A 27,930-nucleotide genomic window follows, 5' to 3' on the forward strand; every position below is an offset into this window, starting at 1 on the left:
ATTCTCTTACACATTCACGTATTAAAAAATTTAGATTGAACAACTTCGTCCAAGGCAACGTCAACTCTTTTACACATTCATGTAGCACAAGGGCTGACATGCCATCCAGTCACACTGCTGTATATTTTTCAATATGCTGAACATCTACTGTTCATCTAGCTCAATTATGACATGCCTCTCTGTCACAACAGCAACTGCAAAATCTCTCCATTGATAATACACCTTTGCAAAATGATCACTCAGCAACTCTTTGGGATTTAATTCTGCATACTCAGGTAGTTTTCTCTCATTTGGCCTTACTATATTAGTCAACCTTCTTGCTTGCGCTTTGTACTGCTCACGAGTATACCGATAACCATTTTTCTTTATATTTCCTCCACATTATTTCCTTTTTTGCTTCTCTTTGCTTTATACTCCCACTTATCCACTTAATCTTCACTTGGTTTATCCCATTATTGTGGGTATGCAGTCTGAAACTGGTTCTCTCAAATATGCCCTAACCACTTCCCATGCACTATTGACATTCTTTCATGATAGCTTCTCAAGCCATGGCACTGTTCTAAGATGCCACCTAAATCTGTCATAATTACTGGCTTTATAGTTCAACATAAACCTTTTCTTGACATAGAATTCCACATGTTTAGCAGCCACCTAGAAACAAGACTGCATGGTTATTCTCTCCAGGAATTTGCCTTAGTTATGGATACATCTCATGATGCTATTACCAGATCCAGCACACTCTCAAACCCCTGGTCCTCTCTAGTTAATGTTGTTTCAGATAAAGTTAATGTTGTTACTAAGTTACCCCTTAGTAACTGTATAAATTCTGCTTCCAATCTATGTTCTCATAGTTGAAGCCCCCCCATAATAATTTCTCAGCTTGCACCCAGTGTGCAAGCAGAGCAATTGTGAAACCCCTGGTCTATAACAGTAACCAACAATACGCAGTTTAACAGATGTCATCTATGGACTTTTTGAAATTGGATTGAATTATGGTAGCGATGTGTAGTATGATGTTCTCTCAAAAGATGTCTTTATGCACATGAATACTAGCATCAACATGTGACCGGTAAGACAGTCAAACAAAATATTGCACATGATTGCCGTTCAAGGAATGCAAGAGCATTTTAAAGTGGTATTTTAAATTTGAGAATATTGTTGAAGTTCAATGACAATAGAGGCATGAGTTTGCAACACAACCTTCAACATGCCTGATAACTGCACATATTCGTGATAAGTTTGAGACCCATGGTACTGTGTGTGATGTGCAGAAGGGAAGATCCAGAAGGCCTTGCACAGCAACAAGTCCTGCTTCCTTGGCTATGGTGTTGAAACAGTTTACATGCTCGACACAGAAGTCTACCACACAATCTGCATGCAAGACAGGAGTTAACAGTGCAAGCATACGGCGCATTCTTAAAGCAGCTAAATGGAAAGTTTACATCCCAAGATTATTACATGCAATGAATGAAGACGATCCTGATTGAAGAATGCAGTATTTCAACACATGATACATGAGGAGTTTGTGAGGAAGATGGCTTGGTCTGATGAAGCACAATTTAAGCTTAATGGAACACTGAATCGGCATAATTGTTTACTGGGCTCCAGAAAATCCAGGCATTCATGTGGACAAGGCAGTCAATTTAAAAGGGCACAATGTCTGGTGTGGATTGTCATCTAGGGGTTTAATAGGACCATTCTTCTTTGAAGGTACTGTTACCGGTCAAGTGTACCTAAACATGTTATGCACATCCATTTTACCTGCCATTCATACATTTTATGGGAATGATCAATTTCTCTTCCAACAAGATGGTGCACCACCACAATACTACCGAGACGTGAGAGCTTACCTTAATGAGAGTTTGCAAGGACAATGGATAGGATAAATAAGATGATTTAACACCCTTGGACTTCTACCTATTGGGAACACTTAAGGATGTAGTGTATCATAGAAAACCTGCTATACTGGTGGCCCTTCGGAAGAAATTGAAACGGCATGCACAGCAATCCCACTGGACAATCGGCCAATGTTGCCCAAGCAACAGTTTGCTGTAATAATATGTGTCTGAACACTAATGGTAACCACTTTGAGAACCTTGTGTAATTGTAGAAGTCAAAGATAACTTGTATTCATCCCTTGATGTCTGTATAAATTTAGTATTCAAATTTTTATACAGATTTTTCTTTTGCTGAAGTGTGTATACATTTTTTTTGACAGACTCTGTATATTTTGTACTACTGTCCCCTCTCTCACACAAGAGAGCCTCAAATGAAGCATCTCCCAAAGACCTAATAATTTCTTTAACTTCTAATTTTGCTGGTTGAAGTTCAGTTATGATAAGCAATACCCCACCTCCTGTTCTATTTCCTCCCTGAAATTACAATTCTCTTTACCTTCTATCCCTGTAACTATATCATTTTCTGTCAATTAGGTCTCACTGATGCCTATAAGTTTTGGCCAAGTTGAACTAATTAATACCAAAAACTTCTCTCCCTTATTTCTGATACTTCTGGCATTCATGTACATGCATTTCAACTTCCTCTTGGACCCACGGTTACCCTTGTGTAATGTCATTACCAACCAATTTGACTCTGAAACATTCAGCATTGCATAATCATTTCTGTGCATGTACGCGCACACACACACAACACTCATTTATTCCAGGGGTGGCCAGACACATGCTTCATTGCATCTTCCCTAATATCGCTAGTTTTCCTGGTTTTGCACTTCTAAAGTCTCACTAAACAATTCCTCCAAACATCTAAACACCATTCCTCTTGCACAATCTTCTCAGCAATCATGGATCTACTTCTCAGCTCTGTCCTATCATAGTGAGGCAGCAGACTCACAACCTTTACCTACTTAGTCTTCATTTTTGCTTCAACAACTCTTTCATATCCTCCTTTATTGCATATTTCTCTCTTTTGGCAGGAGCAAATCATTTGCTTCTGCCAAAACAATCAACTGTTTCAGCTTCACTTAACATCCTTGATCTTTGCACCTGTGAAACAGGCTTTCATCACTTTCCCATTAAGTATACCTCTCATTATTGAATCTCCAATAATGAGATTCAATAATTAATTGAATTAATTGGAAATAGCCTTCTTGTTATTTCCAATTATTGCACTTTCATACCCCCCCACTCATTTTTTCTTTCATTTTCACACCTTTTGTACCACATGACAATCATTTCTTTGGTCACTCTACCTCAATGGCTCTTAACCGATGTACCACGAACTGGTTACAAGTGAAAGATGTCACATGACACAGCTCTGAGTGTAATTGGCTACTCTGATCCTAACAACTGAAGACTGCTATGTACATTGACTTCTAAACCAATAGAATATCATTTACAGGTCATGTGTTTGCAGGAGGGGTTGGGAGGAGCGTCTCTGTTATAGTAATTCAGTGATGTGTGTTGTCTAACATCATAGCAGCACACAATGAATAAATATATTATTAAACAAGAACGTGATTCTGAGGCAAATATTAATGATGGGATAAGTACAACTGGAAGTAGTAGTAATGACGTTGCTGCAAATATGTCTCATACAAAAGACAGCATTATACGTAGTAAAATAAGAAAAATTAATAGACAATATTCGGACGAATATTTAAGTTTCGGTTTTACATGGACCAGTGAAGAAGAAGGTCCTATTCCCCAGTGTCTTGTATGAGGGGAAAACCTATCCAATAGAGCAATGGTTCCTGCTAAGTTGAAATGCCACTTTACTACGAAGCACGCCAATCTTGCTTCAAAAACTAAAGAGATTGTTGGACATGCAAGTTGAACAAGTAAAATATTCTGAAAAGACTTAAAATTTCCAATAAGGCAAAACTTGCATCATATAAGGTAGCTGAATTAATTGCTGTAAAATTAAAGCCACATACTATAGCAGAGTCTCTTATTTTATCAGTATGTTGTGAAATAGTAAACATTATGTTTAGCGATGAAGTAAAAAAGGAAACTATGAAAATTCCTCATTCGGACAATACAATAAAAAATAAAATTAAAGATATGTCAGATGATATTGAGAAAACAGTTACCAATAAACTTTCCAGACAACATTTTGCTTTACAAATTGATGAGTCCACTGATATTAGTGATAAAGCTCATATACTAGGATTCATTCGTTTCACTAATAAAAACGAAATAGTGAATCAATTTCTATGCTGCAGAGAACTTACCAAGTTCTCTGCAGCATAGAAATTATAAAATTTCCCATGAAATTTTTAAAAAATTTTTAAATTTCATGGGAGCTATGTGTAGGAATTTGTATGATGGTGCTCCATCAATGGTAGGCTCTATTAAAGGATTTGTTACCCTTGCAAAGAAAATAAACCCAAATATTATATCTACATACTGTTTTTTGCACAGAGAATCCCTGATTTCAAAAACATTACCGGCAATATTACAACTTGTACTAGAACAAGTTGTAAATATGGTAAAATACATCAAGTCAAGACCTTAAAGCATGCCTTTTTAAAAAACTTTGCATATCTATGGAAGCCAAGTACGAATCTATGCTTTTGCACACAACAGAACATTTAACAATATTGGAAGAAAAGATTTCAAGTTACTTTCCTTCCTTAAATACACACAATTATTACTGGATATGAAATCCACTCCACCTCCTCCTCCTCGTTGCCAAGAAACCCTGGCACCCAGATCTGCATGTCTTATCAAGGCTCAATAAAGAGTTTCAATCATCTGCTTGTGTCTGCTTGTCAAAGTATTCTTTAGTAACCAAGTGATCTGATGAAATGCTTTAGTAACTTTTGCTATGTGCCCCCTAAACTTTAACTCCCAATCCACTAACAATCCGAAGTCTCTGGCTTCGTCAATTTCCAGGAGTACAGTTCCACCAATGTGGTATATCACTGGTAATCTTTTCACCCCAAAATGCATAATCTTACACTTTGCCAATTAAACTGACACCTTTGCCCAGTCTGCCAATTTATCCAAATCATTCCTGCAAAATTTTAACATCATCTGTATTAACTATTGCTCTACCCAACTTTGCATCATCAGCAAATAACTGAGCAGTTCCTCTCTGATCCTTTCCTATATCATTAATGAAAAAATTAAACAGTAGCGGTCCAAAAACAGAACCCTGTTTTTGTGTTATGCTACTAGTCACAGGTTCAGAATCTACTATTTCAATTGGACTCTACTCCTGAATAAACTACTTTCTGATATCTCTCCATCAACCACCCTGCTATTCATCTCACCAACCCTACATCCACCCCCATCTGCTGCAGTTTACTGATTAGAATTCCATGTGATATCTTGTAAAAGGCCTTTGTAAAGCCCAGCAATATCACTGTAAACCAGTTACCTTTATCTAACTCAGCTGTCACTGTAGTATGAAACGTGAGCAAGTTATTGAGGCATTATCTACCCTTCACAAAATCATGTTGTCCCCCATACAGTATCCTATTTCCATCTATCCATTCCTGTATTTTGCTCTTGACCAACTTCTCCAATACTTTGATGATTCCTAATATGCTGATCAGTCAATAATTTGCTACATCAGTCTGAGCCTCCTTTATGCAATGGAACTATTTTCCCCTCTTTCCATCCCCTCGGGACCAATCCAGAGCTGAAACTTAGATTAAACAATATGGTCAAGGCAACTGACAATTCCTTTGCCGCTTCACGTAAAACTTGAGCTGGTATACCATATACAATCCCACAGGTGTATTCACATTAAGGTTCTGTAATATTCTATGCATCTCCATTTCATTTACCTAAGTTCTCATATAAGCCTTTGTCCCTCTTGTTCCTGCAATATCACCACCTGGATGATATACTCTTGCAAAGTGTTCACTTAGTAAATCTACTACTTCAACTGATTCAGTTATCTCCCTACTATCAGCATTCCTTAAAATCATACTGCCACATTCTTTCTTTTACCAGCATATCAAAAGAATTGTTTGGGATTCTCTTTGGACTGCACTGTTAACTTCCTTTCATAATCTGCTTTGCCTTTCTTGCCACATTCTAGCCTATGCCTTGTATTGTTCATGCAGCTGCAAGTGACCTTTCTCCTTAAATTCCCTCCACAACTGTTTCTTTTTTGCAGCTCCAGCTTGATGGTATTATTCATTCATTTAACTCCCACTTGATTTATTCTCCTGACTCCAGGTATGCAATCTGCCATTACTTCCCTCAAACTCTCCTTCTCGTGCACTATCAACATCCAGCCCTTGCAGTTTCACATGCAAATGGCACTGATCCATGCAATCTCCCAAGCTTCTCATACTTATCAGCCCAGTAATTCCACATATACCCTGAAAATTCCACTCGTTTAGCATCTCCCAGGTCAAGACCATATGATCACTCTAACCAATTGGTGGCAACGTGGTCATATTCATTAACGACTAATTCTCAGATGCAATTACTAGATCAAGCACTCTTGAAACTCTAGTATTTTCCATTACATGCCCTCTCAGGTAATTATCCCTTAAGTAATTATCAGCATCAGGTAATTATCTCATCCTGACAACCTTATTTTTCTAATTTTTCCTAGGTGTTTCTTCTTAGAGTATCTCCTCCACAATTTTTCTGTCTTCTTAAGAATGCTTGCTTGCAGTTTTATTTCCTTTTTTATACATGGGTACTACAACACTCTAAACCCAACCACCTGGAATGGAATTCAACCTGTCTACAATGATATGAATTATGCAGTGCAAGTATTGCAAAACCTCTATATCTTCATAATTGAGTATTTCTTGTTGGATATCATCTACTCAAGCTACTTTTCCACATTTCTGATGGCTTTTCCTACCTCAAGTACTGATATGTATTCCTGACTGCATTCTGCTTCAATATTTTCTACCTCTGTCACTGCTTTTTCCATTTAACATTCTTGGAAAGTAATTGCACTAGACATCCAGAATATCTTTATCTTCAGTTTTTATGTCACCTTCATCATCTCTGATTCATTTTACTCTACTCTTTCCTCCATCAATATCAATAATCTCCAGAACTTTTTGGCATCCATCTTTGTGATACTTATTTTCTGCATTCCTATCATCAGTCTTCCCATGACTTTTGTTAGTTTTATAAATTCCTTTGCTTTCATACATTTTTCTCTGTATTATCTCAGGAGATCTCTTAGTTTATTTGCCAAGCACTTTCAATATGCTTTCTTCTTTTATAAGTCTGCATATTTAACTGTGTGTGTCAACGATGAAGTTCAAATTTATCTATCCTTGTAAACAAATTCACTGCATGCCTTACAAGCTGAATCAATGTTTTATTCAGAGTTTACCAGAGAGTCACAAAGGTCCAGTTGTTGTTTTTTGCACTCTTAAAATTTATTTTCTTTAATAATAGCCAAGACAATCCAATTTAACCTGCTAGGGGTACACCTTTAGGACTCTAGGACCAATGCCAGTTGTCTACTTCAACCCTCATCTGCTCATTGTTAGTGCCTGCATGCACATATCATAGTTTTATGTTCCCAGAAGATGGCAATGTAACATTGCCGAAATATTGGAATGTATTGATTAAAGTTTTTTTATTAATATTTTAGTATATATTGTCATTTGCTGAAAAATTTCAAGTTATGACAGTAATGGAGTATTGACAGATAACATAATCTGGAGGGAAATTGTCAATAGCATATTAGTAATGATGTAAATTTTTCATGTAGTACTATTATAATATAACCTCAAGGGCTCACATTAGTGAGTACGGGCATGGCAAATCCTAGGTACCAGATGCTAGACCATGCCTTCATGTAATATACATCTGTTATATTATTCTGTAGACTGGTCCCTCCCCTTCTTTCTTTGCTTCTTTCTCCTCTTCTTGCTCCTTCCCCTGATGCTATTAGAGTATTCGAGGGCTAGGGGTGAATCTTTCCTATCTTGCTAAGTCATTTCGTCTTATGCAGCCACCGAAGGAGGCAAGCTAGCCTCAATAGGTGCCGGTCCCAAGCCCGGATAAATGGCAAGGGTTGATGTCAGGAAGGGCATCCAGTCATAAAACTTCACTGCCAGCTCTAGCTATGATATGAGTCAAAGAGAAAATTATATAAGGGCTAGGGCATACCCCTTAAGTGACGTGCAGCCACATCGCCCTACAGCTGCAAGAAGTCAACAAGGGCTACTGCATCAAGGGCAGGTGCGGTTAAAGAAGTGAGCCCAGCAGGTGGAGAGGATGTTGCGAGTGGGAACACTGAATGTTGGAAGCATGACTGGAAGGGGAAGAGAGGTGGCAGACATGATGAGGAAGAGGAAGTTGGACATTTTATGTGTGCAGGAGACAAGGTGGAAGGGAGGAAAGGCAAAGAAACTGGGAGATGGATACAAATTGTTCTACTCTGGAGCGAATAACGAGGGAAGAAATGGTGTAGGAATTGTGGTGTGTGGCAGAATGAAGGGCGAAGCACTGGAAGTGGGTAGAAGGAATGACAGGATCATGCGAATGAACTTGGGTCTTGGAGAAGAATGGGTGGTCGTATTATGTTTATATGCCCCACAAGTTGGATGTACAGCAGAGGAGAAAGATGAGTTCTGGAATGTGTTAGATGAAAAAATGAGGGAACTGAAAGAAAACGAGATGGTGAATGTCGGAGGAGACTTGAACGGACACATAGGGAGACAGAATAGAGACTGTGAAAGGGTGCATGGTGGCCACGGAGTGGGAATGATGAACCAGGAAGGAGAGAGGGTTGTGGACTTTGCAGTAGCGTTTTGAGCTGGCAATTGTGAACTCGTTTTTCTACAAGAGAGAAGAACATTTGATAACATTTAGGAGTGGTAACAACAGTTCCCAAATTGACTACATTTTGACTAGAAGAAAACATCTTAAGGTTGTGACAAATTGTAAAGTAATTCCAACAGATCAAGTGGCACAGCAACACCGACTGCTGTGCGCAGACTTTAAAATAAGATCGAAGAAGAACCTCTGGAAGCCATGGAATGAAGACAATTAAGTGGTTTCGCTTAAAAGAAGAGAGTGTGAGGAATTGTTTTAGGGAGGGGGTGTTAGAGAGGATTTCGGATGGACTGGAAAGTGTACAAGATTGGTGGAAACATAATTCAAAAGTAATCGTGAGCTGCGCAATCGAGGCGCTTGGTGAGACATCTGGAAAGATTAGAGAGCAGAAGGAGGGTTGGTGGTGGAATAATAATGTACAAGTAGCAGTGACAGCTAAGAGGAAGGCAAAGCGGAAGTGGGATGAGTCAAGAGTGGAAGAAGACAGAGAGAGAAAGCAAGAAGCCAAGAGAGTTGCAGCACAGGCGAAGGCCATGGCATATCGAGATCTGTATGATCAATTAGAAACAAAGGAAGGACAGAGAAAAATTTACCAACTAGTGAAATGTAGAAATAAAGCAGCAAAGGACATCTTACATGTGAGGTGGATCAAAGATGTTGAAGGAATATTATGGAGGGATGTGGACATAAGAAACAGATGGAGAATATACTTTGAGGGACTTTTGAATGAGGAAAATGCAAGGACTAACAAAGAAGATGGGCAGCCTTCTGAGGGGATGGTGCAGAACATCAGTAGAGTGGAAGTGACAGAGGCAATGAAGAGGATGAGGAATGGAAAATCGGTGGGCCCCAACAGGATTCTAGTGGAGGCATGAAAGGCACTGGGGAAGAGAGAATTGACCTGCTGTGGGACCTGTTCATGAAAGTTTGCCAACAGGAAAATATACCCGAGGAATGGAGGGAAAGTACTCTTGTCCCCATCTACACGGGTAAAGGGGATGCACAAGACTGTAAAAATTACAGAGGAATAAAGTTGATGTCCCACACAATGAAAATCCTAGAAAGGGTTCTTGATGGAAGATTGAGGAAGGAGGTGGAGACTGCAAAGGAACAATTTGGCTTCATGCCTGGTAGATCAACAACAGATGCTATCTTTGGGTTATGGCAGATGATGGAAAAGTTTTGAGAGAAACAACGGGAGCTACATCTGGCATTTATTGATCTGGAGAAAGCATACGATACAGTGCCAATGCAAGAAGTCTGGAGGTGTCTGAGGGAGAAGAAGGTTTTGGAGAAATATGTCAGGTTGGTGTGGGAGATGTACAGAAATGTGAAGACAAGTGTTCGGACCTGTTTGGGACAGACAGAAAGTTTTCAAATAACAGTTGGCTTGCATCAAGGGTCAGCATTAAGTCCGTTTCTGTTTAATATTGTGATGGAGGTGGTGACGGAGGAGGTGAGAGAAGATGCACCTTGGAGATGTTGTATGCAGATGACATCTTGCTGTGTGCAGATTCAAGAGAAGAAGCAGGAACTAAACTGGAAAGATGGAGAAAAGTACTGGAAGAGAGAGGTATGAGACTGAGCAGAAGTAAGACAGAGTATATGTGTTGCACAGTGGGTGGCAGCCAGGAGACAGATCTGGATCTGGAAGGAAATGTCATCAGGAAGGTGAGAGACTTTAGATACTTAGGTTTGACAGTGGAAGAAGATGGAGGAGCTGAGAAGGAAGTGGGATGCAGGCTACAAGCGGGTTGTAGGAACTGGAGGAAGATGGCTGAAGTGTTATGCGATAAGAGGGTACCGATCAATCTGAAAGGCAAAATCTATAGGACAGTAGTGAGGCCAGCTATGACGTATGCTATAGAAACTGTGGCCCTGAGGAAAAATAACATCAGCAGGATGGAAGTAGCAGAGATGAGAATGCTTAGGTGGATGTGCAGTGTGACCAGAAAGGATCATCTGAGAAATGACTATGTGAGGGAAACAGTGAAAGTTATGAACTTAGGAGCGAAGATACAGGAGGCAAGGTTGAGATGGTTTGGTCATGTCATGAGGAGGGAGGACAAATATGTGGGAAGAAGGGTCATGCAGATGGATGTGCAAGGAAGGAGGAAGGAAGTGTGGGTGGCCAAAGAAGAGATGGAGGGAGCTGGTAGAAGAGGACTTGAGGATGAAGAACTTGGATGTGGTGACAGCCCAAGACAGGAGGATGTGGAGGAGACTCATCATCAACAGTGACCCCACTTAAGTGGGAGAAGCTGCAGAAGAAGAAGAAGTACTATTATAATATCCTGCACACACTATACATATTAGGAAAATTAATGATGACAACTACAAAATTAATGTATTATTATTATTTATTTACTTATTATAAAATAAGTAAATAAATAATAATAATACATTTAGAACAAAAATAATGCAGACTTCAGTAAACTCACTTTATGCAATAAGTTTTTAAATTAAAAGATTACTTACACTATTATTACAAAAGGATTACTAAAAATATTTTGCAATTACATTAAAGCCATGGGAAAAAATGTATTACCACAATTGTACTTTTAAGGATATCCTACCTGCACTGGCAGTCAACTGTGTGGCTTGAAATATCTTTTCACGGATTTCTCGAACTGTGTCACATGCAAATTGTTCTAAATCTCTCATATTAACCAGTCCTTGCAGCTCAGTAGTAAAATCACTATTGAAAAAACTGCTTTCACTATCATCTGAAAAATCGTCTTTTTGCTGAGTTTCATCAAATTTATTATAATTTTTATGTAATTCCCTATACAAATAGTCAGTTAAGTCTAAATAAGCTTCATCTAAACCCATTGCTACAAAATCTGGATCATAGGTTTTTAATATTTCTCGTATCTTATGACTCTCATTTCTGTACTTTTCAAAATCTGGAGGAACAATTATAAGATCAGGACAAAGTCTTTTTGCAATAAATCCAGGCATTGCAGCTCGCACTCCAAACTTCCGTGCATGGTAGTTTGAGGTAGACTGTAAACAAATTAAAATTTGATTATAGATTTCTGTGTCTATAAAACACTATAATAATATATTTGTAATGGCATTATGCTAAAATCTAAAAAATAAATAAATAATTTTTTTTTCAACACATGAGAATTATATAATAATGTTTCATTCGGAATATCAATTTATTACAAGTCTGCATTTGGTACCAAAACAAATTTTCAATATATTCTGAATAATAACATGATAAAATGACTACATTCAAAACTTTTTTTTTTTCCCAAGCCAAATTACTTAGATTCAGAAAGTAATAACCTAGCTAGATTTAAAACACTTTTGCTTCACTGAAATAAAGTTCCAGTTGCTGAGTGACTTTCCTCACACATTAACTTAAACAAGCTATTTTATGTTGGTTAGATAGCATGCTATAAATATATAATGCTATATATATATATATATATATGTATGTATATATATATATATATACACACACACACACACACACACAGAGAGAGACTACAAAAGAACTCACAGTGCAAAATGTGAAGGAAATTTTGAGATTTGTTTAGGAATTCATGGTGTACTGAACTGATTCCCATATGCATTTAGTTAATGAGATGCTAAAGCTGAAATAGGCAAAAAAAGTGATCCTTTCTTTAAAAAGAACATGAGTCACTCCTTTCCAGCTGTACAAGAATGCCAAGATATCTACAGAAATAACTGAAGAACTTCATTTAATAAAGCATAAAACTGAATTTCGCTTACAAGAAATGCCTATCCCCCACCTACCTATTCTTTCACTAAGGATGTAGCTATTCATGAAGTTAACTTAGCATAATCCCATAAATGGATTTGTGTTTTGTTTAAGAACAGGAAGCCAAACGAAGCATTCATTTTTAAATTTCTTAAAATTTCTTCAAGTTTTTATTTTTAAATACAATGAATAGTTGTGTTTATGTATTAATTATATTTTATTTGAGCAAGTCTCCACAAAAAAATAATAAATGAATATTTTTAATTTAAAAATTTTTGTTAAATAACATCTATATTTTCTTGAAAAAGGAACAGTCAGGAAAGCTTATTTTTATGCATTCATTATTAGAATGCTAACATATAAACTAGCAACATTTAACAATTTTATTTATTTAAAAGAAAAAAAGAAAGAAAAAAAAAAAAAACGGTCTGCATCGCTTGCCAATTGTGAAATCCTCTTGCTGCAATGTTTATTTGGTTCTGGTTAAAAGTGATAAATGGACACCCACTGCTCTGGAACCAAAGTTAGTAACTAGATTTATCAGCTGACTACATTATTTAATTTTGACACTTATTTGACAGGGGTGCTTAAGGGTCAAAGCTGTATAACTGAGAGGAGACCTCCACATAGCCTTTAAAGGAATGCGGAGAACCGACCAGGGCTTCTGACCTAATGTCCAATCCTCACCTTCTCGTGGTGCACCCTGTTGGGTATCTACTTTGATACTGAACGAACGAGGATGGGCTGGCAATTTGGGATTTAGCCGACCAAATTGTATTCTTATTGGTTAAACCAAAATAAAAAATGATGGTACAACATGACAAAATTTCATGCCGGCTGGGGCGTCGCCCGGTTAAACAAGGCCCCCGTTGTTTTTGCCAGGGAACCAGGGCGAACAGCGAAAAGTCAGCTACTGGAACAAATCTGAAAACAAACCCCAACTCAACATCACCAGAGTTAAAGATCGGTACTATCAACGTAAGAAGCCTGAATGGCAAAGAAATGGAGCTAGCTGAGGAATTAGATAAGTACCAGATCGACATAATAGGGGTGACTGAAACAAAAAAGACCAAAACTGGTGAGATCTTTCTGAGCAATAAATACAAAATGTTATATTCAGGCAATAACAATCAAGGAAAAGAAGGAGTAGCCATAGTATTCAACACAAAATACGAGGCTAATCTTCTTGAATGGCAGTCAGTCTCAAGTAGAGTAATGTGGGCAAATATGAGAATGGGGAACTGGACAATGAGACTTATTTGTGCCTATGGTCCCACAGAAGGTTCTACTAAGGTAGAAGTGGAGGAATTTTTTGAGGCTTTAGAAAAAGCAACTGACACAATGAAAAAGGAAAAGTTGGTCCTTGTTGGGGATCTAAATAGTAGAGTAGGAAATGATTGTGAGACATACAAAAATATTTTGGGAAAATTTGGAGAAAAGAGCAAAGCTAATAATAATGGCAAATATCTGTTGGATTTCTGCTCAGGACATGGACTGGTTATTACTAACACCATGTTCCAACATAAAAATGTGCACAAATTCACATGGAGAGAAGAGGCTAGGAATAAGAAAAGTCTCATTGACTATGTTATTGTTGATAGTGATGTTTTCTCCCTGGTGCAGGACACCAGAGTGTACAGAGGATTTGAAATTGGAAGTGATCACTATTTAGTCTTGAGCAGGATAAAATTGAATTTCATATTGAAAAGAATAACATGTAAGAAAGTTTTAAAGCGAATAAAAGTTGAGCAGCTCTCAGATGTAAACTGTAGACTAAAATACAGAAATATTATTGAAAAGAAAATGAAAGAGTTTGAGAACAGGAATCAAACCTTGGAGATTCAGTGGCAAACTCTAAAGGAAACATTGATTGATTCTGCCAGAGAGGCATGTGGTGAGGTTGTGTGCAAAGATAAAAAAATCAGAACTCCCTGGTGGACACAGGAAGTTAAAGAGGCAGTGAAGGAAAAGAAGAAAGCATATCAAAAGTTCCTGGCAAATAAGTCAGCTTTTACTCTTACAGAATACAGAGACAAATGTAAGAAAGCTAAACAGTGTGTAAAACTAGATAAACAAAAGTCATGGGAGGACTTTGGCAAGAATATAGAAAATAAATATCAAGAAGGTGGCAAAATATTCTGGAGGTTGTTGAAAAAGCTTAGGAATGGAGGAAAGAGTGCTGTAAAAGGAATTAGAGATGATAAAGGTGAAATGAAAACAGGAGAAAAAGATATCCTTGAAGTATGGAGTAATTACTTTGAAAAACTGCTAAATGAAACAAGCAGTGATGACAGCACAGTGATAAAAAACACTGACCAGGCATGCAGTCAGGAATACATATCCATACTTGAAGTAGAAAAAGCCATCAAAGGCTTGAAATGTGGAAAGGCAGCAGGAGTAGATGATATTCGACCAGAAATGCTGAAGTATGGTGGTATAAGAGTCTTACAGTGGCTGCACTGCATAGTTCAGAAAGCCTGGACAGAGGGACGAATTCCCGATGATTGGAGTAGAGCTCTCATAGTACCCATATATAAAAAGGGAAATAAAACTGAATGTGAGAATTACAGAGGTATTTCCCTACTGAGTGTTCCTGGCAAGATCTATGCAAGTATACTTGAGAAACGGTTGAGAAGAATTGTGGAAGAAAAGCTTGGTGAAGAACAAGCTGGATTCAGGCCAAATAGAGGCTGTCAGGATCAGATCTTCACTTTACGACAAATAGTCGAGAAAGCATGGGAATATAACAAAGATCTGTATTTAAGTTTTGTCGATTTGGAAAAGGCATATGACAAGGTGCCAAGAGAGAAGCTATTCAATACGCTGCAGTTATATGGTGTCAATGGGGCATTATATCAAGCAATACTTAGTCTTTATTTGAGTTGTGAGTCTGCAGTTAGAATTCAAGGAAGTACAGGAAGATGGTTTAATGTTAAATCTGGTGTGAGACAAGGATGTACGTTATCCCCTCTGTTATTCATTATCTATATGGATCACATTATGAAGGAATGTGGTATTAAACCTGATATCAAAATTGGAGATGTTAATGTCAGCTCTTTGCTTTATGCGGATGATGTTATACTTCTAAATAAATCCGCTACAAGTCTGCAAGATTCTCTGACTAAATTGAATAGCTGTTGTAATAGATATGGTATGAAGGTCAGCAATAAAAAGACAAAGACAATGAAAATAGGCAGAATCATTGAAAATGTCAACTGTGTTGTGAATGGAAAACCTGTGGAACAAGTAAAACATTTCAGCTACTTAGGCACAATTTTTACTGAAGATGGTAAACTAAATATAGAAATAGACAACAGAATCAGCAAAGCTGGTATCGTGGGAAGTCAATTGAATAAATTCATATGGAATAAGAAAGAAATTAGTCGGAACACTAAATTAGCTGTATACAAGACTGTGTTCAAACCAATTTTAACTTATGGATCTGAGAGCTGGGTCAGAAGTAAAACACTTGACCAAAGACTAGAGACCGCAGATATGAGAGTCCTGAGAAAGATTAGAGGCGTGAACAGATGGCATCAATGGCAATATCATATTAAAAATGAGGATATTAGGAAAGAACTTGACATTGTCAGCATCCAGGAATGCGTTAGCAGAGCTAATCTCAGATGGTATGGTCACTTAAATAGAATGGGAGAGGAAAGATTAGCAAAACAAGTGTTCTCTGCCAGGTTGCAGGAAAACGACCCAGAGGAAGACCAAGATATAGGTGGATTGATACGGTACAAAGTGCCTTAGACGATAGAAATATAAGATCTGATAATGTTGGAGTCTTGACAAGTAACAGACTGATTTGGAGGAAAATTGTAGATAGGAAGTTAGTAATGATGTAATTTTTTCATGTAGTACTGTCATATCCTGTACACCCCTTGAGGGTACATGGCAGGAATTTGATGATGATGATGACTTATTTGACAGTGTCACTCTAAACATCAAAATCTTAAGAGTTCTGAAATAAAAAAATACATCGATTTCTTTCTCTCTCTCTCTCTCTCTCTATCAGTGACTCTTACAAAGAAACCTGATCAATTCAGATAATAACAATGAAATAAACATTTGAATTTTTGTTTCTTCTTGCTATTATGGATTTTAGGCCAAGTGGTCTGCTACAGTCTCATACCATCACTTTCTTGGTCTTTCAATTCTTCTTTTTCCATTTATTTTATATCTGTATGGTATTTTTGACAGTCTGCTATTGTCCATTCGATTTAGATGATCTAACCATTTCTGTTTATATTTACTTATATAATAGTTGACTGGTTTTATATTCAGGGATTGTAAAATTTGGCACATTTTACATTTGTTTTATGGTCCCACTTGGTATACCTGGTTGTTTTTCTGAGAAATTTCATTTTTACTGTTTGAATCCATTTATCATTCTTTTTCATAGTCCATGTTTCACTTCGATATAATAAAGTTGGTTTAGAAAAAACATTATATAGTCTGATTTGTACCAAGGATCTTAAATATATTATTTATTATGCAGTTTACTTAAACAAAATTTGATATTTTAATGTCTATATCTTTTTCATCTTTGTATGATAAATCACATCCTAGTATTGGAAAATATTTACTATTTAGATAATATTTATTATCTATCATTATTTTACTTATTGGGATTTCTCCTTTGAAAACCATCATTTTTGTCTTTACTTTTGATATTCTCATATTATATCATTCTGAAATTTCATTTAATGATGTTACTGATCTCTGTAAACCATCTTCTGATGCAGCTAATAAAATTTGATCATCTGCGAATAATAGTGTATCTATCTTTATTTCTGGTTTATTTGTATACCAAATGGATTAAGCTGTTTCCAGATTGTTATAATTTTATATATATATATATATATATATATATATATATATATATATATATATATATATATATATATATACAGTTACACCCCAAGTTATGTAACACGTGACTTACGTAAATTCGCAGTTACGTAATCAATCTACTAGCATTGTATGAACATATTTGCGGCTTTGCGCAGTAGATGCCTCGCACAGTTAGCTCAGTCACTTGTTATCACTGCTAGTTTTGCTGTTTTTTTACCCTTAAAATGGAATGCAAAAGCAAAACTGAATGTGCTGGTAATAAATCTAAAAAACGAAGGTCTGCAATTACTTTAGAAGAAAAGTTGAAAATAATTCATATGTATGAAGGTGGGAAAATTCTATCAACAAAAACTCGGAAAATAAATCGACCTATTTCAACAGTGAATACAATAGTGAAGGATAAAGTTTGCTTTGTTTGAAAGCACGAAAGGTGCGGTAGCATTGAGTGTCTAGCTACAAGGCCAACTACGAGGACAAGAAGCATGTGACCACACAATCTACTCTAGATATGTTTGTGAGATACCATTCACAACAAAGTCAAGATGACAACTCAGATGACCCTGACTACTCTTAGCCTTCAACATCGAAAGGAGTAAAACTTCCCATAGAACAGCATTCTTTAGAACAGCCAACTTAGCCATCACAAGACATTTTTTTATTTGAAAAGTGAATATTTCAGTTTGTTTTTATATTCTTTTATATTATGTATTTTTAAAACTTTCATATTTACAGTATGTATATTATTCAAATGCAATTGATAAATTTATTCATAATTGAATTTTTTTAAAATCACCTAAAAAATTAAAAATATCTGATTAATGGCAAAAAAAATTAATGTAAGACAGCAGTATGAGTAGCCATTGAACATTTTATTGTATGTATGTAATTTACAAATTCGACGCATGCAAAGGTTTACGGAATGCGTTACTTACATAACTTGGGGTGTAACTGTATATTGAAAAGCAGAAGTGATAGAGTACATCCTTGCTATACTCCTCTTGATATGTCTTTCCATTCTGATATTTGTTACAATTTCACTGCTATTTTATTTCCTGAATATATTTCTTCAATAGACTGTAAGAGCTGGTTTGGTATATTCTAATTAGTTAATATTTTAAATAACTCATCATCAAATTCCTGATATGTACCCTCAATACAGGTTGTACATGAAAGTATGATAGTACTACATGAAAAATTTACATCATTACTAACTTCCTATCTACAATTTTCCTCCAAATCAGCCTGTTACTTGTCAAGACTCCAACATTATCAGATCTTATATTTCTATAATCTAAGGCACTTTGTACTGTATCAACCCACCTATATCTTGGTTCTTCCTCTGGGTCGTTTTGCTGCCAACCTGGCAGAGAACACTTGTTTTGCTAATCTTTCCTCACCCATTCTGTTTAAGTGACCATACCACCCGAGATTAGCTCTGCTAACACATTCCTAGATGCTGATAATGTCAAGATCTTTCCTAATATCCTCGTTTTTAATATGATATTGCCATTGATGTCATCTGTTCAATCCTATAATCTTTTTCAAGACTCTCATATCTGCAGTCTCTACTCTTTGGTCAAATGTTTTACTTCGAACCAAGCTCTCAGACCCATAAATTAAAACTGGTTTGAACACTGTCTTGTATACAACTAATTTAGTGTTCCGACTAATTTCTCTCTTATTACATATGAATTTATTCAATTTGACTTCCGACCATACCAGCTTTGTTAATTTTACTGTCTATTTCCATATTTAATTTACCATCTTCACTAAAAATCGTGCCTAAGCAGCTGAAATGTTTTACTTGTTCCACAGGTTCTCCGTTCACACTGCAGTTGACATTTTCAATGATTCTAACTATTTTCATTGTCTTTATCTTTTTATTGCTGACCTTCATACCATATCTTTTACAACAGTTATTCAATTCAGTCAGGTAATCATGCAAACTTGTAGCAGATTTATTTAGAAGAATAACATCTTCCGCATAAAGCAAAGAGCTGACATTAACATCTCCAATTCTGAAATCATGTTTAATACCACTTTCCTTCATAATGTGATCCATATAGATAATAAATAACAGAGGGGATAATGCACATCCTTGTCTCACACCAGATGTAACATTAAACCATCTTCCTGCACTTCCTTCAATTCTAACTGCTGATTTACAACTCAAATAAAGATTAAGTATTGCTTGATATAATGCCCCATCGACACCATATAACTGTAGCGTATTGAATGGCTTCTCTCTTGGCACCTTGTCATATGCCTTTTCCAGATCGACAAAACTTAAATACAGATCTTTGTTATATTCCCATGCTTTCTCAACTATTTGTCGTAGAGTGAAGATCTGATCCTGACAGCCTCTATTTGGCCTGAATCCAGTTTGTTCTTTACCAAGCTTTTCTTCCACAATTCTTCTCAACCGTTTCTCAAGTGCACTTGCATAGATCTTGCCAGGAACGCTCAGTAGTTAAATACCTCTGTAATTCTCACATTCAGTTTTATTTCCCTTTTTATATATGGGTACTATTAGAGCTCTACTCCAATCATCGGGAATTCGTCCCTCTATCCAGGTTTTCTGAACTATGCAGTGAAGCAACTGCAAGACTTTTATATCACCATACTAAAGCATTTCTGGTCAAATATCATCTACTCCTGCTGCCTTTTCAAATTCAAGGCCTTTGATGGCTTTTTTTTTCTACTTCAAGTATGCATATGTATTCCTGACTGTATGCCTGTTGAGTGTTTTTTACCACTGTGCTATCACTGCTTGTTTCATTTAGCAATTTTTCAAAAGTAATTACTCCATACTTCAAGGATATCTTTTTCTTCTGCTTTCAAGTCACCTTTATCATCTCTAATTCCTTTTACAGCACTCTTTCCTCCATTTCTGAGCTTCTTCAACCATCTCCAGAATATTTTGCCACCTTCTTGATATTTATTCATATTTATTAATTGATATTTATTATATGTTCTTGCCAAAGTCCTCCCATGACTTTTGTTTAGCTAGTTTTACACAGTGTTTAGCTTTCTTACATTTGTCTCTGTATTCTCTCAGAACACAAGCTGACTTATTTGCCAGGAACTTTTGATATGCTTTCTTCTTTTCCTTCACTACCTCTTTAACTTCCTGTGTCCACCATGGCGTTCTGATTTTTCTATCCTTGTAGATAATCTCACCACATGCCTCTCTGGCTGAATCAATCAGGGTTTTCTTCAAGGCTTGCCATTGAATCTCTAACATTTGGTTCCTGATCTCAAACTCTTTCATTTTTTCTTCAATAATCTTTGTGTATTTTAGTCTACAGTTCACATCTGAGAGCTGCTTGACTTTTATTTGCTTTAAAACTTTCTTACATGTTTTTCTTTTTAATATGAAATTCAATTTTATCCTGTTCAAGACTAAATAGTGATCACTTCCAATTTCAAATACTCTGTACACTCTGGTGTCCTGCACCAGGGAGAAAACGTCAGTATCAACAATAACATAGTCAATGAGACTTTTCTTATTCCTTGCCTCTTCTCTCCATGTGAATTTGTGCACACTTTTATGTTGGAACATGGTGTTAGTAATAACCAATCCATGTCCTGAGCAGAAATCCAACAGGTATTTACCATTATTATTAGCTTTGCTCTTTTCTCCAAATTTTCCCAAAATATTTTTGTATGTCTGATAATCATTTCCTACTCTGCAATTTAGATCCCCAATAAGGACCAACTTTTCCTTTTTCATTGTGACAGTTGCATTTTCTAAAGCATCAAAAAATTCCTCCACTTCTACCTTAGTAGAACCTTCTGTGGGACCATAGGCACAAATAATTCTCATTGTCCAATTCCCCATTCTGATATCTGCCAACATCACTCTACTTAAGCCTGCCATTCAAGAAGATTAGCCTCGTATTTAGTGTTAAATACTATGGCTACGCCTTCTTTTCCATGATTGTCATTTCCTGAATATAACATTTTGTATTTATTGCTCAGAAAGATCGCACCAGTTTTTGTCTTTTTTTGTTTCAGTCACCCCTATAATGTCAATCTGGTACTTATCTAATTCCTCAGCTTGCTCCATTTCTTTGCCATTCAGTCTTATGTTGACAGTACCGATCTTTAACTCTGGTGATGTTGAGTTGGGGTGTGCTTTCAGATTTGTTCTAATAGCTGGATTTTCGCTGTTCGCCCTGGTGAAAACAACGGGGGCCTTATGTAACCGGGCGACGCCCCACCCAGCATGAAATTTTGTAATGTTGTACCATCATTTCGTATATTGATTTAAGCCAATAAGAATACAATTTGGTTGGCTAAATCCCAAATTGCCAGCCCATCCTTATTTGTTCGGTATCCAGGTTGTTACCCAAAAGGGTGCACCATGAGAAGGTTTGGATTGGATGTTAGGTCAGAAGCTCTGGTCAGTTCTCTGCATTCCTTTAAAGGCTATGTGGAGGTCTCCTCTCAGTTATACAGCTTTGACCCTTAAGCATCCTGATCTCTTGGCTCAAATTAGACATTCACGAGAAAAAAAGCCTACAACATTTTTAAAAGGCTTTCTATGTAAAAGGCTTTTTCATAATCAATGAAGGCCATGTATGTTCCTTCTCTTTGCTTTTCAATTAATATTTTTAGAGTGAAAATTGAGTATGTAAAAGTAGCTTCAGAATTCAAAATCCAGTTTGTTCTTCTAGTAGTTTGTCCTGTACAATACTGTTTAGTTTCTCGTTTAATATTCCTGCATATATTTTGCACCCTGCATTTAACAGACTAATTCCGCTATAGTTATTACAGTCATCTTTATTTCCTTTTTTATAAATTAGGATAACCAGTGCTTTTTTTTCCCCAAGAGTTTGGAGTCTTTCCAGAAATCCAGAAGCCTTTTATTAAAATTTTCACCTACATTTTTGTACAGCTCCATGTTTATACTGTCTTCTCCTGGTGTTTTCCTATTTTTGACCTTATTTATTGTATTTTTTAGTTGTTCTGAAATCAAATATTTTCTCTTTGAGCATTCTTTGTTGTATAAAATTTTACTTCTTTATTATAATCAGTCAAGAGATTTTGATAATAAATTACACATTTTCCTAATTCTATTGTTTACTTTTTCTTTTATTTCTTTGTTCATGTATTTTATTATTTGATAGGTTTTTGGTTGCAACTTAGTTGTATCCATTTCTTGTTCAGTTACAAATTTGTTCCATTTCTCTCTGTTTTTTCCTTACTTCTCATTTTTCAATTGCACTGTTTCTTTTGTACTCTATTTTTGCTTCTACTCTCTTGGAATTGAGCCATTTCTGGTAACTCTCTTTTCTGTTTTTATAATCTTTTCTATTTCTTTGTCCCAGTTCTGTAGTCTTCTTTTTCTATTCCATTTACTCTTTATTCCTAAGCTTTCTGTTGCCGCTTTTGTCAGGATTTGTTTGAGATTTTCCCATTATTCTTCTATATCATCTGATTTATGTATGACTTCCGTTTTTAAATCAGTGAATTTCTGATACTGTTGTCTAGTATGGGGATCTTGTAATGAAGAAATTTTGTAACTCGGTTGATAGTTATTTTCCGCTTTATTTATTTTTAGCCATTTCTGGTTTAAATCAAAATTTTTGCCAATGCCAAAAAATGATCAGTTCAATTCAAAAGCCTCGATATACTCTTACAACTAGGATTAACTCAGATAATTTAAAATTTGTGATAATGTAGTCAATAACTGACTTGCATCCTCTGGCTGGCCATGCATATTTATGCACCTCTTTATTTTTTTCTCCCCTCTAATTCCATCAAGTGGACACATAATACTAGTTTTGGGTTTCCTTCCCAGAGAATTTTTCATCAGTTTCAATTTAAGTTTCGAATTACATAACAAATGGCATTTCATCAAGAAGTTCCACCATTTTATCCAAGTGTTAAAATAAAGCTGTTTACTAATTACTGTCTTCTTGTCTTTATTCTGGTTTTTACTCTTTCAAGATACCACTTGAAAATTGAAATTTCACCTTATTTCAAATTCTTCAGTTTTCAGCATGCTACTGAATAAATCATTTGCACAAGGGGTATACATATAAAATTCTTCAGCAGAAAATATCATTTAGGATAATTCCTTTTCATTTATACAAGTAGCATGGGTAAAAAGTTTTTTCTCTGAATTGATGTATATTTCTTAAATAATCACAACAGTGGCAAGCTAAAATAATTGAACTATTCATGAAAGAACTTGAAACTAAATTTTCCTACAATATGTTATTCCAAGATTAGAATCATCACCATCATCATGCGTATCAAGGATTTAAGCCTAGCATGGTCTGTTCCTTAGAAGTCATCGTTAAATTGTTTAAGAGGACGTCCTGGTTTTCTTTTTCCTAATGACTTGTACTTTAAGGCTTGTTTTGGTAATCTTTCTGTTTTCATTCTTTGAACGTGTTCCATCCATTTATGTTTATATTTTTTAATTTTTTCTATTACTGGTTCTTGGTTTAATTCTTTCATATCTTCATTTCTTTTGTGATCAAATAGGGTATACTTTGCAGTTTTTCTCATAAACTTCATTTCTGCTTAGAAATATACACACGTTTGCACAAGAATAATGTTTAATTGGCCAAATATTTCGGTCTGAATATTACAGACCATCTTCAATGGCTACATAGGAATAGTTTTAAAAAACAAAGTGGAATACGAACAATTGATCATTCACACATAGAACAAGCCGCGTGATGTCATATCTATAAGTATTAGAAGAGTAAGCATTTTTAAAGTCATAATTAAAGATATTAATTCAGAAATTCATATAATAATCTTAAATAACATTAGACTAACATAGGAAATTTACAAAAAAAAAAAAAAAAAAATTGATGTGTTATCCTGATTAAACTTTCCCAAATTTTTGATATAGATATACAGTAATTATGATTCAAGTTAGGGCGTTGAAATAAAGCCTCCACACTTTCTTTAAATAAACGTTCAAATTCGGCAACATCTGTGTAGGAGGAGAGTCTTGGACCAAAGTATGTTGTGGCTTGTTTCTAATCCGTGCTGAAATCCAGATTTCTCAGGTTTGTTGTGTTGAATCGATGACTGATGCTCTTGAATTCTTTTTTCTATAGAACGTCCATTTCTGCTGTTATTAATCTTTATTTGTCTTTTTGTTTTATTGTCCAGATTTCGCTTCCATACATTAAGACTGGTAGGGCTAATGTATTGTATACTTTTAGTCTGGTTTGTTTTTAAACTAGGTTTGATTAAATATAGAGTTAATTACACCTGTTATTTTTAAATATTTTGCAATTTTTACGTTTATATCTTTTTCATATGTGATCATACATCCTAGGTAGTTAAATGAATTCACCTGTTCTAAGATCTTGTTATCTATTACTATTTTAGTTCTTGCTGGATCTTGTCCTTTAAAGGCCATAGTTTTTGATTTTTCTGTTGATCTTATCATACCATAATCTTTGGCTATTTAGATTTATTTATTTATCTCATTTAGATCTAAAATAGCTTTCTGTAAGTTATCTTCAGAATTTGTAATTATTATTTGATCGTCGGAAAAAAGGAGAGTGTTTAAGCTCACTGCAGGAGAAAGTTTAATACCTTGATGTAAATTTTTATTCCATTTTATTATTATTTCATTTAAGTAAATATTAAAAAGAGTTGCTAAGAGGGAACATCCCTGTCCCCTTGGTTTATCTCTCTCGTATATGTTAGCTCATGATTTAACCTTATTTGTATTTGATTATTTTCATATATACTTGTGATAGCTTTTAGGATATTATTTGGTATTTGTAGAATTTGTAGATCAGAATTATGCTTCCCTATAAAACAGCTAACTCTTTACCAAAAACCCAATTTCATTATGAAGGACTTATGTAACCCTATTTCTTTCAATATCATCAGTTACTATTTCTTTTTAGAATGTAGGGAGAAAAATATATATATAAAAGTTTTCAAATTCACACATAAATCTCCCACTTACACTTTCAATTATTTTTGCATCTCTTTCTCCCTCTCTGGTATGGTTGATAATTTACTGTGTTTTGAACTCCAGATAGGTCAGTTAATCTGTAATTAATTAATAATGGATATGTTATGGATATTACTATCAGAATGTTAAAAGGAATGTACTGAATGTTAAAAGGATGGCAGGAAATGTAAGAAAATATGAATATGAGGAAGTACAAGCTACTCTGTTTAAGGTTGAGAATTGGTAGCCAGTATGATTCAACTTGCTGGTAGTTTGGTTTCACCCTCAAAACTATGAAAGCATGAATCTAGTCTATAACACTTTTCTTTTCAAAGTAGCTGAGGATTAATGCCATAACCCTCCTTCATGAAATAGATCAGTGGTCAAATGCTGAAATAATAACTTTTATAAATGTTAGGTCGAGGCATGGTTGGCCGAGCAGTTAGCGTACCTGCTCTCCAGCCAAAAGGCTGTGGGTTCGAATCCCACCATGGGCATGAATGTTTGTGATTGTCTGTGAAAATACTAGTGGCGGTAGATGTCGTTGGTGTAGATGATGATGGTAGTTGCAGTTCATTGTAGTAGTTGATGGATTGAATGGTGTAGACAGAGAGTTGTACAGTAGGTGCCATCCCTCGATGAATCTTTAGACTCCCTGGAGGTGTCATGTAATAATAATAATAATAATAATAAATATAACTTACATAAATTGCATCAAGCTATATAAATTAATTTAAATTAACATTTAATTAATTTAGATTATTATCATTATTATAACAAATGTCCATGGTGTTACCAATTGTGTCAAGAGAGCCTTAAACTCAATCACACTCCAGGCACCCAAATTTTAGCACCTACATTTCACTCAACCACCACGTTCTATATAAACAAATCTACTCCTCACTCCCTTCTCGCCTAAACTTTCACATGACTTCCAGAGACAGCCTCTTATTCTTCTATTCCTTTTAACATATCTTCTGTAATAATCCAGTAAAATCCCCTCACTGTCTCTTCGCATCATCACCTATTTTCTGACTATCCATCAGACTATGCAATTTACATTTCACCAACCTCTGCTCATAATCAACATTCCATAAACTTGATATTGCTTTAGTCACTCATCTCAGGATACTCTTCAGTGTTTCCACACTGCATTGGAAACAAGGTGACCAAATTTTAACCTAATGATCCATGTGTGGTCTGACTAATAAAGTGGTACAATGATCTCCTCCATACTTATGCTCCTTATCACAGCAGTAATATGTGTAAGTCTTGGCTATATTTACAATGTGCCATCTAGACTTTAGACATATTAAATTAAAGCCAGCAAGAAAAAATTATATTCTTGTTTTATCCTAGTGTAAGCAACCAAAGTTCATGTGTGAAGCATCTTCACTACTAGACTACTTGTATATAGAGATCAATGAAATTAATGTGAAGGCCCCTATATACAAGTAACCTAGTTGAGAAGATACTTCACATGCGAACTTTGTTTCCTTCTGCTTAGATAAAGGATTAAACAAGAATATAATTTCTTGGCATTAATATATAACCAAGTGAAAAAAGCTTTCAACAAGTAGCTCCAATCCTGAGTATATTAATAATAAGGTGTTACACCTTTTTTACTACTTCATCAAATTCCTGACATTTACCCTCAAGGGGTGTACAGGATATGATTGTACTACATGAAAAATTTACATCATTACTAACTTTCTATCTACAATCATCCTCCAAATCAGCCTGTTACTTGTCAAGACTCGAACATTATTAGATCTTATATTTCTATTGTCTAAGGCACTTTGTACCGTATCAATCCACCTATATCTTGGTCTTAATCTGGTTCGTTTTCCTGCCAACCTGGCAGAGAACACTTGATTTGCTAATCTTTCCTTGCCCATTCTGTTTAAGTGACCATACCACCTTAGATTAGTTCTGCTAACTCATTCTTAGATGCTGATAATGTCAAGTTGTTTCCTAATATCCTCGTTTTTAATATGATATTGCCATTGATGCCATCTGTTCATGCCTCTAATCCTTCTCAGGACTCTCATTTCTGCAGTCTCTACTCTTTGGTCAAGTGTTTTACTTTGAACCCAGCTCTCAGATCCATAAGTTAAAACTGATTTGAATACTGTCTTGTATACAGCTAATTTAGTGTTCCGACGAATTTCTCTCTTATTCCATATGAATTTATTCAATTTGACTTCCGACCATACCAGCTTTGTTGATTCTGTTGTCTATTTCATATTTAATTTACCATCATCATCATCATCATCAAATTCCTGCCATGTACCCTCAAGGGGTGTACAGGATATGACAGTACTACATGAAAAAATTACATCATTACTAACTTCCTATCTACAATTTTCCTCCAAATCAGTCTGTTACTTGTCAAGACTCCAACATTATCAGATCTTATATTTCTATCGTCTAAGGCACTTTGTACCGTATCAATCCACCTATATCTTGGTCTTCCTCTGGGTCGTTTTCCTGCCAACCTGGCAGAGAACACTTGTTTTGCTAATCTTTCCTCTCCCATTCTATTTAAGTGACCATACCATCTGAGATTAGCTCTGCTAACGCATTCCTGGATGCTGACAATGTCAAGTTCTTTCCTAATATCCTCATTTTTAATATGATATTGCCATTGATGCCATTTATTT

General features: G+C 35.7%; 1 protein-coding gene across 4 annotated transcripts in view; it reads right to left on the reverse strand.

Annotated features, from left to right (window-relative positions):
- The window catches only part of LOC150099794 (DNA polymerase kappa-like), a 201,522-nt gene that overhangs the window by 110,975 nt on the left and 62,617 nt on the right, over positions 1-27,930 (reverse strand). For all 4 annotated transcript variants that reach the window (XM_090403394.1, XM_090403392.1, XM_090403393.1 and 1 more), the window contains exon 5: positions 11,309-11,738. In XM_090403394.1, coding sequence (XP_090259520.1) covers positions 11,309-11,738 — 430 coding nt within the window. The remainder of the gene's footprint in view (positions 1-11,308; positions 11,739-27,930) is intronic.

This window comes from Typopeltis vanoorti, chromosome 14 (assembly GCF_054136105.1).
Source record: "Typopeltis vanoorti isolate ZY-2024b chromosome 14, IOZ_Tvanoo_1.0, whole genome shotgun sequence".
In the NCBI taxonomy this organism is placed as follows: Eukaryota; Metazoa; Arthropoda; class Arachnida; order Uropygi; family Thelyphonidae; genus Typopeltis; species Typopeltis vanoorti.